Genomic DNA, 15,122 nt, shown 5'->3' on the forward strand with positions numbered 1-15,122 from the left:
ATTTTGCGACTTACATATTACAATTGTTTCACGTCGAATATTAAAACAAATGAAAAAGTAGTTCATGAACCCGTAAGTCTATAACAAACAATTGCAAATTACTATTTTACACTAGAGTCTTTGAAAATGTGCAACTAATTTTTGAATTAATTAAAGAATATAAATAAGAAGTTGGTACGTAAATTTTGTTTTTCAATGATTTTTAATATGACTTATAAAAAATTTTAAAAAATTATATATTTAATTGGGGAGTATAAGAGTGGGTTTGGATTAAAAGTCAAGAGAGTCAAAATATTTTTTTATATGTCTTTATTGTTTCTAATGTGTTTGGATAGTACTCTAAAAAAATGTGTTTGGATAAAGTTGAAGTGTTTTTAAGGTAGTCTTTGCAACCTCTAAAAATAAGTGATCATGGAGATTCTCTTAACAAATTTAAAAGCTCATATTTAGAGTTTTTCAAATATTTTTTTTATAACTCAACTTAAAAAGTGCTTTCAATTTATTTATTCAAACACAAAATTAAATTATTTTTTTTACTCAAATGTACTTTTAAAATCCAAATTAAAAAAAAATATTTTAAAGTAAAATATTTTTCTGTAACCAAACTGGCTCTAAATTTGTAATTAGTTTTGAATTCAGATCAAATTTTCAAGATAAAACTAACTCTAACTTGAAATATGCTTAGTACAAATAATCAACAAATTTAAAACATCATTATTTGCATTAATGATATTGACACTAATTGAAAACATCATTGTTTGAAAGACTGGAGCAGAACAGGAGAAGCAGAAACAAAAACAGAAGAGAAGAGAAGAAGAACTGAGTTGCAAAATTGTTGTGTTTGAAGGACCGGAGAATGTCGTTATCTCTAAGCACACAAATTCCATACGAATAGTCACAAGCTGCCATTCAAAAGGCCATTAATTGCTAGATAGAGCACCAACAACCAGCCATATGGAGTACCGACAATCTACCCAGCAGAAGAACCAATTTCTTATCGGAAAATTCAAAAAATAAAATCCAACAGAAGCACCAATTTCTCATCCGAAAATTGAAAAAATAAAATAGAGCAAAAAGTGGCTAACACTGCGTAGACGATTTTTGTCTTGATTGGTCCGACATTCGATGCACCAAAGTCGTGTTCGTACGCTTGCATTCAAATTAACCATATATTTTTCCAGTGCGAATCGATTCCTTGATTTGCACCTGCTACACAGGCGCACACGCAAGAGTTTTTTGACCAATCATTCTTACATCTTCATAAAGTGTAACATAATATAAGTTCATCAATGACATATTAATTTATTTTTCCACGCGAGACACTCTTTTATTCCACACACTTAATCATCTACTTTAATAAACTCAATAACTTATTCGATTTTCATTCACATAAATGAAAAGTCCAATGCCTAAGTCCAAAGTCCAACATGACATATCTAGGTAAATTATTGGAGAATTTCTCTAGGGTTTTGTGAATCATTATATAATTGTGATGATGAGCATGAACTTCACTTGATTTGGCGAGATCCATCCCAATCCTTTGGCTTTCTTATACGGAGAGAATTTGTTCTCAAACATCAAATTTTAAAAATGAATAATCTAGAGGCATGAATCCAAATTATGATATTTTCGCTCAAATTCTCAATCAAGTAATAAGATGATCATATACTAAAATTAGCCGGCCTAACATTATTGAGTTATGTTGGGAACATTATGCATGCGTTACAAACATAGGGCTTTATTCGCAGCAAGAAGCCTTAAACAATATTTCCCATGTTGATGATTGAATGAATTAAGTTAGCTTGTGATATAATTTGATCGATCATGAGTAAAATATTTTTTTTGATATGAATGTAGCCAACTACTTGTTTGTTGTAGCAGCAGCCGACACATGTTGCATATAGCACATGCTTCCTTTAATGGTGGACTAAATGTTTTTTATGGATCGGAAGTAGAAGACGATGATTGTTAATTTATTAGCTCATTTGCTTTCTTTTACTGATTGCAAAGGGTTGTCTTGCTAACCATCCAACATACTCTGATTTCAGTTGTTTGCAAGAAGACACTCGCTCATCGGCTGCTTTGATTAATTCAAAGCCGACGAGTTGCCAACTCTCAAATTGCATTTTTGTTAAATATTATTTTCTCCGTCTCAATCATATAGGTTCCAATTTTTGTTTACCTAATTGTCTCAAATATATAGTACGATTTGAGTAATTTGCGGCGTTCTTCTTGTTTTTAAAAACTAGCTTACCCTATTAATCAAGTTTTAGGAACGTGCAACCAATATTTTAAATAAATCAAATAAAAAAATTTGTTTGTAACTTTGCTTTTCTAATGATTTGAATTAACCTGTGTAAAAAAAACTAAAAAAATTATATAATTGAGATAAAATAGTACTTCAAAAGCGCACTATATAATACATTATTTGGGAAAGTATTTTATCTTATGATATTTATTTGAAATATTATGTTATGTTAGTGCTTCTTCTATTGAATAAATAATATATATACGTCTGCATGATCGATGAACATTATTACAATAACAACAATAGTAACTAAATGTAGATTATTTTTGTAATATTTTTTCACTATTACATCAAACACGAGTATATTTATACACAACATGAATATGGATATCCTGCTATGTATCATAAATGAAATTAGCATATATTTAAAACATTATCCACCACATTATAATTATTGAAAAATAGATACATGACATACATTAAATAGCATGTTCTTTGTACAAAATAAGATAAAGGCTCATTTATGGCATATCTCTAATTAGAGCGGTCAAACAGGCCAACCCATGGCGGGGTGGGTCGGCCCACCAAAAACCCATCATTTGGCGGGTCGATGACGGGCCGACCCACCATCTTGGCGGGCTGAAAATCCTCAACCAACCCAACCCAACCCAAGGTGGGTTGCGGGTTAGGCGGGCTGCCCGCGGGTTGACTCACGATAAATAAAAATAAATAAATAATATTATAATTAATTACAAATATCATTTTATAAATAAATATTAATAGAAACATATTAATAAAAATTTTAATTATTGATTTAATGTATGTAAATTTTATATAAATTAATTAATACAAAAAAAATTCATAACTTTTATTAAAAAATACATATATCACAATAAAAATAACCCATCTAGGCCCACCTTTTGTTAGGTTAGAAATTTTTTCAACCCAACCCACTTAAAATATGTGGCGGACCGGGCTGATCCGACGGACCTAACCCAAATTGACGGATCTATCTCTAATTGATCATGTGAGTCCTTAACTCAACCAAATATTTGAAAAATAAAAATATATTATGCATATATTTATATTATAATAAATATAATATATATGTTACACACAATAACGCGTATGAAAATGAATTGGGTCTTTATATCTTGTCGAATTCGAGAAGGAAGATTGGTACAAGGTAAGCTTAAGTGGATTAGGTATATTGGATTAATTAGCTACTAAATGGGCTCATAGAAATTGACGAGGCCCAATTCATGAATAGCCCAAACATTACCAGATTATGATACAGGCTGAGTGTAGTCCAGATCAAACAGTTTTCCTTTCCAATTAGCATCGAATGAGACGTATACCAGATCGGAAATTGCATTCCATCGTCTTGAAATTTAACGCAAGAATATGGCATTCGGCACAGCTAAATTCTGCGAATATATTAAAGGATTGGAAGAAACCCAGCAGCACAATTTCATTGTTTTTCAGGGAAATTGAAGGTTTGCCCGGGAGTACATTTTTCTTGTCTTTTGTTTTTTTAATGTCAATTTGGATTCATCTTACAGGAGCCTTTATAGGTATTATTTTCTTGTTTACCGATCCTATGGCGTCGATCATGATAATTGTGGTACTATTAATGATTGTTATTCATCTTATTGGGATTTAGTGATTCAATTTCGATGATTCAAGAACGGAATCGATTTAGGAATTTTTTTTGCTTGCAAAGTTTTGAATTTTGGTTCTTCTGTGGAATACGAAGGTATTCAGGATTAACAGTTTTTTCATCTCATATTAATTTCCTTGAGAAGTACGACCCAGCTCATTTTTTGAACAGAAGTTAAAGATTTTGTGGTCATATGAACACCCAACGGTCCCTGAATTGTATTCATATGATGTCTCCAGTGCCTTTTGAGCTTATTGATTGGCTTATAAATGGTTTCACATAGTTAGAGATACATGTCCCCTCACGTCTCACAAATTCATGTTTATCTTGATTCACGACTTGCAGATTGCAAGTTTAGTTTTCAAAATTTATCGGAATTCTTTATCTTGTTTTTAGCCTTGCAGGCCTTGTTCAACTTATTTTAGACAAATTATTTCTTTTGTATCAGTTGCTTTTGATCTTTAGTATCAGAATCTATCTTGTTATTTCTAGACTATCATATGATCGATTTTCCCGATTTACGGAAGGCTGCTGCCTATTCATGTTTTGCAAGGAGTTAAGGACTTGATAGACATTCAAGTATCAAGAAAAATCTGATATTTTTAATTTTCTTGATTCACGGATAACTGGTTGCATTTTAGAAGGACTGGGAAAAATTTTGATGTCTTGTTGACTCATTCTACAACTAATCTTCGTTGCTTATAAACTCAAGAGGTCAACTCTTCTACTGGAAAATGACACCTGATACAGGTATCTCCCACCTACTTTTGTTTCCTTGATGTGTGCTGAAGTCGATGTTGCAACACTCCTTGACATAAAATCATGTAGTATTATGATATGTTATCAATATTTGGAACATGAGATCTATTTTGCTTGATCATACCAGTATATGCAATTAATTTCTCTACTGATGTCATGGAATCCTGATCAATGTAATACCTTTTGGCAGGAGTAGTTTTTGTGATCATGGGAGTCAGTGGTGCTGGAAAATCGTAAGTTTAAAGTTTATCTAATGATTCCATGTTTGTCACCTTTCATCTTTTCTATATGTCAGATTTCATTTAAACGATTACCCTGTGTCTCTATACTCCCGCATTATACAACTCTGAAGTCTAAACCAACCCCATGTGATTACTCGAATGACAATGTGTTGAAATCTATTCTTGCCTTAACTACAAACATAACTTTATTTGTTAATGGCCATAATTCATTGTCACCTATTGCTTTCCTTCATCTTGTTCTATTTTTTACTGCACCATTTCACTTGTCGAGATTAACCATGAGTCATACAACTTGGGAAAATTGCTGAATCCGCAACATTGATAATGACCATCAAACTAAATCAATTTTGTGACTTCAAGAATGCAAGGTTCAATATTTATATACTCTTGCCTAAGTTATGCCTCTGCAAAGTATTAGGACATGGTAACTTAACTCTCATCCTAATTAGATGACTATCACCAATAATTAAGAACTGATCGAACTCACTACTTGAAAGTCGTAATTGTGCAATTTGCTTCCTGTTCAAATGATTTGCATTTCTGGCCAGCCTATCGTATTTTCACCAATGCATTGTTACTTATTACACTGCTGCTGGTGTATTATGTTATCTCTTCTGCAGAACAATTGGTGCGATGCTGGCAAAATCGCTAAATGGCTGCTTTATTGATGCGGATGATTATCATCCTCAGTCCAACAAAGGTAGATTTGCTTCTGCATTTTGCCTGAAGATTCTGTGGTTTTCTATTGGATAAAAATAAGCTAATTTGTTCAACAAAACAGATAAGATGAAAAATGGGATCCCTTTGACAGACGATGACCGAATCCCTTGGCTCGAAACTCTTCGTGATGCCTTAAGGGTACGTCTGGTAAATGGCGAAACTGTAATTCTTGGTTGCTCTGCTTTAAAGGAGTCATACAGAGAAATTCTTAGACACGCAGATGCAAGATATGTACGAGGTTCTTACGTGTGCAGCGTAAAATTTGTTTTGTTGGAAGTTGGGGCTGAGGTTCTTTGTGCTCGACTCGAGAAAAGAGCAGCCGACGGGCAGCACTTCATGCCTGCCAAACTGTTGCAATCTCAGTTGGATTCGCTTCAGATCGATGAATCCGAAGGAATCCTGAGAGTTGATGCTTCACAAGATCCCCAGACTACTGTGAAAAACATACAAACTTTGGTTGGTTCATGATTTCACCAACAATGGAATTTCGATGAGGCTACAACATATGCAAATTGTTCACCTTCATCAACTATTTTTCGGAATTTCCCACATTTATTTTCCGCGACAAATCTTTGATTTGAGCATGAGAAAGTCATGCTGTGGTAGCTATACTGTATTAAATGAAAATAAATGGTTCTGTTATTTGCTTTGAATTACTCCTTGCTTCGATCTTTATAAAATTGAAATGAAGCACACTTATTGGAGGTAACATATTTCTTTTACATTTTTATTTATCCCTCTTTTACTGCTATTAAATATCCTGCATTTACATAAGATAAAGATGGCTACTAAGGTAGTGTTTGCAATTTTTAAAAATAAGTGATTATGGAGATTTTCTTAATAAATTTGTTAAGATCTCTGTAATCACTTATTTTTTTTAAAGGTTATAAACACTACTTAAGTAACCACGTTCATTAAATTCAAAATTTTGATTCCCTACAAAAATAATTATACAAAAAAAAAATTAAATTATATCCCGGTCTAGTGAGAGTAATTTTATGGGCCAGTTATAAATTAGGCAGTTTAAGTTTCAATGGGCCGCACTTTTAGTAGGCTAGTCTTTGAACTTTTGGTATGCATTTGATATTTGGTACTTTTAGGCCTTATATTATTGGAGTTTAATATTTTCAGTCTGGTATCATTTTTTTGAATTAATTATATTCATATAACTGTGTTTTGATTATGATTTTCGTCATCATCTAAATCATATAGTTATTTTGAGTTGTAAACCATATAGTTAAATGAATAATGTTAGGGTTAAATTTTTACAATAATGTGTTTAAAAATTCTCTCGTGTTCAACAACGTAATTATAAAATTTAATAATGATATTAGTAATTTATTTACGCGATTTTGACAAATATAACTAAAATTAATTGTCAAAACATTGTATATAACTATAATTTATAACTATAATTAATTTAATAATAAAAAAATACATGACTAGAAAAATCAAATCACACAACAGTGAAATTGACATTTTATCTATTTTTAATATCGAATACATTACAATTATATATGTCTAGCATTTAATACAGGTAAGCTTTTATGGCACGCAATATTAATTTTTTTTAAAAAAAAAAAAAAAAATTCTGTCAAATTTCAGGGATTAATTTTGTGAGAAAAAAAATATTATATGTCATCCAATTTATGAAAAAAATATTATTATTTATGAAAAAAAAATTTAATTTTTATTTTAGATATGATTCGGACCGACCGATTTCATGAACATAAATCAATGAAACCGTCTCATAAAACTCTACTCAATTAGTTGCGTATGTGATGCCCCCATCGACTAGTATTAGTTAATAGTATTTGTGAATTGATGTAGGAAAACAAAATCTAACAAAAATCATTATTTATTTTCCTATTCATTTCCAGTTGTTGGGAAAGTGTTTGTGGTGGTTGTAATTATCTTTAATTCAACGCTATTATTATTGGTATTAATAATAATAATAATATTAACAATAATTATTATTATTATAGCGTTACACTTCGAATCATGATACTATACCATGAATTGATAACATAGTAATATTACTTGGTCAAAACAAGCAATAATTTTAATGTACTGCAAGTGGGTATGATATGTCAACCTATGTCTCCTGATCAACATTCTCTTGCTCATTTTTATATTTCACACCCTATCCTTATCATTGTCTTGTACAATATTTATTTTATATATATTAATATTATAAACGTTTGATCTAAAATTGGGTGTAAATTATTTCGATTTCAACTGCATACATGCCTACCTGATGTTGAAAGTCCAAAGACATGACCGCTCAACTCCAGTGGGCTATAAATATAAAATAAAATTAGGGGGTCACGCAAACATTTTTAAATTATAAAAACCTAAGCACAAACATGCATCTTTGACTATAATTTTTATGAAGACCCACAAATTTCTGAGATTTTATTTTATACAATAGAAGAAGAATCTATTGCGTAGTTTAGCTAGCTAGTTAGCAAACCATATTATTATTATTATTATTATTGTTATTAAAATAGAGAAGAAAAAATTATAGATGAAATTAATTAATCTTATCAAACACCCCTATCCACTCGAATTCTCCACCACCCAAAATGAATGATAAAAACACAAGGTCGACAAGCGAACAAGGTGAGATATTTGCTCACGTGCGGGTGGGGTCAAAGTCAACATTCCTTTGGCCAAGGGTCCACACGTGCTGATTCTAAGTGTCTTGTCAGGGGCAGACACGTACGTGTGAGCTCAAGTGTGTGCCTTCGCACACGTCCAAATTACTATTTCACGTGATTATTATTTTCCATTTAAAACCGGGATTTTTGCTCCCCAACCCTCTTTTTTTTTTAAAAAAAAAAATTCATATATTATTATAATCATCATCATCACGTCACGTTTTATTTTATCTCGCAAAAACTCTATAATTTCGATATGTTTTTTGAGATACTCTTTAGTCTTTACACTTGGTTTGTTAAAAATAGCAATATATAGGCATATTCCCACACTTGATTAATTATATTATATATATTATGTAGTGAGGTAGCAAGCAGCATATAGACGAGAGATGATAGAAGCACCGTCGGTTAAATAAGAAATTAGCAACAATATTATTGAGACCATGGGGCGTCGCCGTCAGTCACAGTCATTGTCTCCATAAAGTATAACTCACTTTCTTTTTCACACTTTATTTTTTTCCATCTCTTCTCCGTGTAGTCCTTTCAGTCGCATTCAAGCAACCTCATTACTAAATAAATTAATGTCCAATAATTGTGATTAGTTAAAGTTTTACCATTCTAATTAAGGATTCCAAATATACAATCATAATCACCATAATTTGTCCCGTGGGGAGACGAATTCCAATCATTTTTCGTCGACAAATTAAAGTTAAAATTAAGGGTATATATATAATTATGATGTGGTATTATTCATACGTAGTACGTGTAGCCTGTCGATAAACAAATGAATCCGGTCACGTTCGAGGATTCTCATTAATTCCACCACTGAATACAAGGAATTGAACCTATGAACTGTCCAAATTAGTTGCCAAGTGGTGCAAATTGCTAAATATAATCATTTTTGGTATTGATTAATTAGTGTGTGGATCATGGAAGTACAACTAACTACATACATCGACTATTGATTTAATGAGGTATATTGACGCTCATGTGGAATATAAATAGTCGGTACCATCACAATACATTAATATAATTCATTTTCATAACACCACATTTCGTTCTATCAAAAGATTCTCCCATCTTAGATCATGAAAATTCGATTCGCTCTTACCGGAATGTTCAAATCCACGGCGGTCAAATATAAAGATATCAAAATGGGCTTGGTCTGCCAACCCAACCCACCAAAAAGGTGGGCCGGCCCGCACCGTCCCGCCTAATGGTGGGTTGGAGGTTGACCCACAAAAACTTGTCAATTTACATGTGATCCACCGGGTTGGTCCGTTCCGCCACCTAAAATAGGTGGGTTGAATTGGTGGTTTCTCAACTTGCACATCTAATGGTGGGTTACGACGAGTTGTGGGCCGACCCGTCTCGCTGACCCATTTTGACACCTCTAATCACAATAGCTTAATCAATGGATCTATCAATCAAAATAATAAGTATAAATTAATGTGAAATGGATCATCTGTTTATTTTACGAATCGGAAATATATATATATATATATTTTTTTTAAAAAAAATGAAACTCAATATGTTATATGTCTACGTACATTTCATTAATATAATTTACTGCGAAAATAATTGTGGGAAAATAAAAGGAAGGAAGAGGACGAAAGTGATGATGAAATTAAATAAAACATAAAGCTAGGGGGTGAGAAGCGACCGAGACAAAATTGGCCACCAATTTGATGATGATATTGGAGTACTACTCCTGGAGAAAATCAGCAAGAAAATGATGAAGAAGACAAATTAAATGTGCATGATAATTCACGTAACAGTAGCATCCCCGGCCCGGTGATCAACAGTAAAGCAAAAATTATTATATATATATATATCCAACCAAATAATTGGATAACACCCGTCTCTTTTAATTATTATTATTGTATTGGGGAAATTTCTTTTTCCGCTTTTTGGACACCACAGCTTTGCTTTAATTAATTAATTTTTAATGGGAAAAAAAGTGTCGCTGTTGCATTTTAATTCTTGTACGTGAGTGTGTTTCCAATGGGCATTTGGCCGTTTTCTTTTCTCAAGAACAAAAAACTGCAGAAGATGTCTGTGTTTTGCTGCTTTCTGCAGAGGCAAAAATGGGGTGGGGAGCAGCTTCTGAATCATTTCATGATATTATCTTATCCGTACCCAATATCATCTAAAATTATTTGCCTGTGAACCCAAATAATTGTACTGTTTCAGTTTCTTTGTTCCCTCAAACGGAGTAAATGCGTGACCCTTTTCTCCGGCCATATCGCCGGCCATGCATGTCATCGTGTCCTTTGACCTTACAGATATATAAGTCCAATTATTTGGTTTCACAGTTTTTTACGTAAATTAATATTGCTTCCAAGCTAGCTAGGGCTTTCAAACTTTTTTATTGATTATATGTTTACGAACATCCAAGTTAAATTGTGATGATCAACTACATACTTTTCCGATGTAAATTACTTTTTATATATATGAAGAATCATTTTAAGAATGAAATTTTATATTTTTTTTCCATATCGTTAGGTAGAGGCGACATACTAAATGTTAAGGATGACTATATATAATAAGTCTTGTCATGTCATAGTTTTCATTTCCTTTATTTCAAAAGTCAATCCTTACAGATAAGGTCTCGATGACGTGCTTATAAATTTTATATACGCATATAATATAATATAAATAACATTGCATTTACCACGACCTTTTTTTAAAAAAAAATAAAATGTGTAACCATCTAACATATACTAACATATATACTTGTAGTTTTAACATATAAATAAAATTATATCAAAAATTAATAATAATTTTGAAATATGTATATATATCTACCATATTTTTTGTATTCCCGAATTTCATTTTCTACCTTTCTTTTTACATTTCAGGAAAATACATAATATATTCTCCCAAGGTACATTCACAATCGACACATCTTCAGCAAATCAATAATTATTTATTTAAATTGTGACAAAAATGAATCATCTATTCAACTTTTCACGTCTCTCTTAAACATTATATTATTATTATTATAACCTAAAAAATCATATATTAAAACAAAAAATAACCCAAAAAATCAATTAAAAATTTACATTTTCCCCTAAAATAGTTAACTCCAAATAAGCTTAAACACACACACACACACACACACACACACACACACATATCTCACAATGATATCCAATTAATATTACATATCAATAAATTATTTTCTAAAAAAATTTTAAGAAACACCAAAATAAGCATAGCGCTTATTTTTGAATTCGGAAAGATTAGAAAAAATCGACCCTTCTAATTATATCACATTGTTCAGCTAGAATATACGTACACAACTTAATTACATTATTGGTCTCATTAATAAATAAATATATATAATAATCTAGATTATGTAAGAAGGCTGGCTAGTCGACGAAGACCTGAGCCAAGGGCAAAATAATCAAACTAGCTAGTCGCATCTTTTAAATTCTCCTATATCTAACGTGCAAGCAAAAATCAACTCTGGTTCTTTCAAAAAAATAAAATAAAATAAAATCAAGACGGGTGGAACATTTCACATACATATATATTAATGATTTGTTTAGATATATATAATTAATAAGAAATGAAGTTTGGAAAACTGAGCTTGGGTAATAATTGGACATAAAGTGTGTTAGCTTTATAGTAAACAAAATGGTTATTAAATATGAAAGCAAGTGGGATTTAGTGTTACAGTTTTAGTACACATCCCATGAGAGTTCAGTGGGCAGGAATCCTGGCTGGAAATAAGAAAACAAAGTCCCATAAAATATGCTAAGAGCCATTGGCTTCTAATTAAACAAAGAAATTAATTAAAGAGGGACAATTTGTTGAAACATGAACGAACTGTTTTTGTACAGGCCTTCTAATTAATCAAGTTTCTACCTTAATTAATTAACAACATTTAAAGAACAAGATAACATAGTTAATTAATAATAATTATCTAAATACGGGGATCGGGGACGGGAGAGAAGAGGATGAAAGAGGATGAGATTCTAACACTAACAATTATCATCACAAAAACAGTTCTTTGATTTCGTTTCCTTGATCTTCAATTCTTGTTGTTGCAGCTCCATTGGGCGGCAAATTTTGGGCACTTTGGACTGAGATAGCAACGCACGACCCTCGAGTTTAGAAGCTCAAGAATCGGTGCAAATTTCACGCAGCGGGGAGTTTTGTACTGATTGATTGAAGCACCGAGGCTAATGGCATAATCCATGAGCTTATCGAATGTGCCGGTTTCCACCACTTTGATCTCAAGCGGCCCGATCGCCTCGTAAACTCGGTTCTGGCGATACACTGAATCAAGGGACTCTTCGATTGTGAAGCAGCAGTCTTCGAAAACCGATGGAGGGATTGGTGTCGATCCATTTTGGCTCAGCTCCCAGTACAAGACATAGTGGCCTGGAACTTTGGTGGTGTCGGCATAGCTCGTGTACTCGGTGAGACGAGCATCGAATGGGATCAAATGAGTCGTGGCATTTTTCACGGCGTTGTGGAGCTCTACTTCATCGGTTTTATCAGAATCGATGCTCAAGACTACGTTTTTACGGCATATGAAGTTGAACTGCGGCGCATTGTTCTTGAATCCAGCCACACGAAGCACATCCCCGACTCTGTACCTGTAGAGCCCTGGAATTCGAGGATCAAAAATTATGTCAAAACACCATCGAAAAACAATTAATCGAACCCACCCCATTGTTCTAATTACAAAGGACTAATGAGTTATAGGCTAAAATATATACCTGCATATGTGGTAACCACCAGTTCATATTCTTGTCCAAGTTTAACATCAACCAAGTCAACCAGTTCTTGCTGTTCTTTGTCATCAAGGGATTTTTGCATTGCAATGGAAGTAAGGCCATTGGCGGGACAATTGTTTCGATGCACCGGCAAAAACTCGAAATAGGCCATGGTTGGAATGAGGGTGTAGGACACATCGCTTGGCTTGCAAAGAGGATTGAGATTGACACCAAAATAACACTCTGAGGAAGCATACATTGTGCAGACAAGGGGTAGACCATTGCTGTAGAAATCAAGAGTTGGAATGTATTGTGACATGGTCCCAGTCACAATAACGTCGATATACTTGGTGTTAGGCCACAGCTTGGTGATGATACCCTGCCAGGACTCCTTGCCACATTCGGACTCGATGAAATCCGCCAGCTTGGGGTCTGGATTTAGGGTCCTCAACACAGCTTCCCTCACCGATGGATCAGTGATTATGGAGTTAAGAGTCCCGGTTCTAATATCATTGCAAAGAAGGGTGTAGTGCTTCTCCAAGAAGCGGATAGCACGGATGAAGCCGGAGGCGAAGACCGCCCCGACACGGAGGACTTCCTTGTTCTGAACAAGGCCACAAAGCATTTGGGAATACATGCTCTGGTAGGAATCTTGGCAGAGAATGGTTTCATTTGGGCTGGTGTAGTTTGTGTAGGGATCATAGGGTCTATCTTTGAAATGGGAACTCTTGTAGTAACTGGTTAAAACGGGGCGAGCCAGAAGGCCACTCGGGGTCTTGGTCTCGCATTTTATAAACAAGAAATACATCCCTTTCCCTTTCTCCAAGCCTGGAACAAACTGGCTCATCACAGGCATCAAAAGGCTGTAAAGCAAAGACCTCCTCCCCAGTTCTTCCTCTATAGTAGGCATCATTTTTCTTTCCCCAGCAGATGTCCCAGAACTGCGTATTAAATTTTTTTTTTTAAACAAAAAAACGACCCTTTTCATAAAAAAAAAAACCAAACTCTGAAACACGAATAGGAGAAGGAACAGTAAAAAGCCACATGCAAGAATGACCGTGTATCCATATCTTTCATATAAACTCAACATCTGAGAACTGAAAGTGTAAAAAAAAAAAAAAAAAAAGGCATTCAAACCTTGTCAAGAATTCAGAGATGCGGTCTGAGCAGAGAATGGGAGACTTATCGCCATTGGCGATGCGGTTAATATCAGGCAGAACGTCCTCGTAAGAGACAACAGGCATGATTTTCTTGAAAGCCTCCCGATCAGTGAGGCCGTTGAGTCCATGCCTGCTGAGGTACTCGGCATGGGCATTCCTGGACAGAATTTCAGACAGGACCCGTTTCTGTACATCATCGGCATTTTTGGTCACATCCTCAATAAACTCCATCTTTCTCTTGTTGTTCTCTTCCAAACTGTACTCTGTGGTGGCTTGTTTTGGTGCTTCAGGCATGGTTAATTGGCTCTCAAGAAACAAATTTTCCACAAGCAAGAAAGAGGAACTGTGTTAATATTTTGTATTATATATGTTGAGTGAGTTGGAGAACTAGAGAGAGAGGGAGAGAGAGAAACGCAGCTATGGTGGTGGGAAGAAAGAGATGGAAGACGAGGCTTTATATAGAAGTGAAGAAGGGGAAGGGTGTGGTCCACTTTTATAGAAGCTAAAATTAAAATAAAAATTCGATGGCTTTATTGTGAATATGGATATCAATTGGTGGCAACTCTGCCATTTCAATTCTCACGCAATACTCCCTTGCAAGGGCTGAAACTAATAATTTCATTCATCATGTATTATATACATATTTATTTATCTCAAATATTATATAAACATCTATCAATATTCAACAATGTTTTCTACTTAATTTGGAATTTTACAAGTAACGGACTATGAGAAAGATAACATAAAGGTAAAATCGGAAATTTGTTTATTTAATTGATTTTTCTCGATGCGTGAGTGGCAAATAGAAAAAAACAGACTTATATAAGTGAGATGACTATTTATATTTTATAATAAAACTTTTCTTTAAGCTTGAAATCTTATCCATTGTGAGTTCATGTAATTGGAATGAAATATATTCAAAGTTGATCCACGGACTCACAGT

The 15,122-nt window shown here is 33.5% G+C and overlaps 2 protein-coding genes across 7 annotated transcripts; one reads left to right on the forward strand and one right to left on the reverse strand.

Moving 5' to 3' along the window:
• Positions 1-3,592: 3,592 nt before the first annotated feature.
• LOC140864186 (gluconokinase) lies at positions 3,593-6,328 on the forward strand. 6 transcript variants are annotated; one of them, XM_073268167.1, is made up of 5 exons: positions 3,605-3,744; positions 4,436-4,658; positions 4,858-4,900; positions 5,530-5,609; positions 5,691-6,328. In XM_073268167.1, exons 2-5 carry the CDS (start codon positions 4,643-4,645, stop codon positions 6,095-6,097), a joined length of 546 nt encoding a protein of 181 aa, XP_073124268.1. In that variant the 5' UTR covers positions 3,605-3,744; positions 4,436-4,642; the 3' UTR covers positions 6,098-6,328. The 6 variants fall into 6 exon arrangements, with proteins under 6 accessions (XP_073124267.1, XP_073124268.1, XP_073124270.1 ...); XM_073268169.1 differs by having other exon boundaries at positions 4,550-4,658; XM_073268168.1 differs by having other exon boundaries at positions 3,618-3,744; positions 4,401-4,658.
• A 5,744-nt stretch (positions 6,329-12,072) lies between these two features.
• Positions 12,073-14,639, reverse strand: LOC140862329 (indole-3-acetic acid-amido synthetase GH3.6-like). Its single transcript, XM_073265343.1, has 3 exons — positions 14,157-14,639; positions 13,023-13,960; positions 12,073-12,909 (listed from the first exon to the last, which is right to left on the reverse strand). Exons 1-3 carry the CDS (start codon positions 14,471-14,473, stop codon positions 12,329-12,331), a joined length of 1,836 nt encoding a protein of 611 aa, XP_073121444.1. The 5' UTR covers positions 14,474-14,639; the 3' UTR covers positions 12,073-12,328.
• Between the last annotated feature and the right edge of the window lie 483 nt (positions 14,640-15,122).

This window comes from Henckelia pumila, chromosome 4 (assembly GCF_033568475.1).
Source record: "Henckelia pumila isolate YLH828 chromosome 4, ASM3356847v2, whole genome shotgun sequence".
Taxonomy (NCBI): domain Eukaryota; kingdom Viridiplantae; phylum Streptophyta; class Magnoliopsida; order Lamiales; family Gesneriaceae; genus Henckelia; species Henckelia pumila.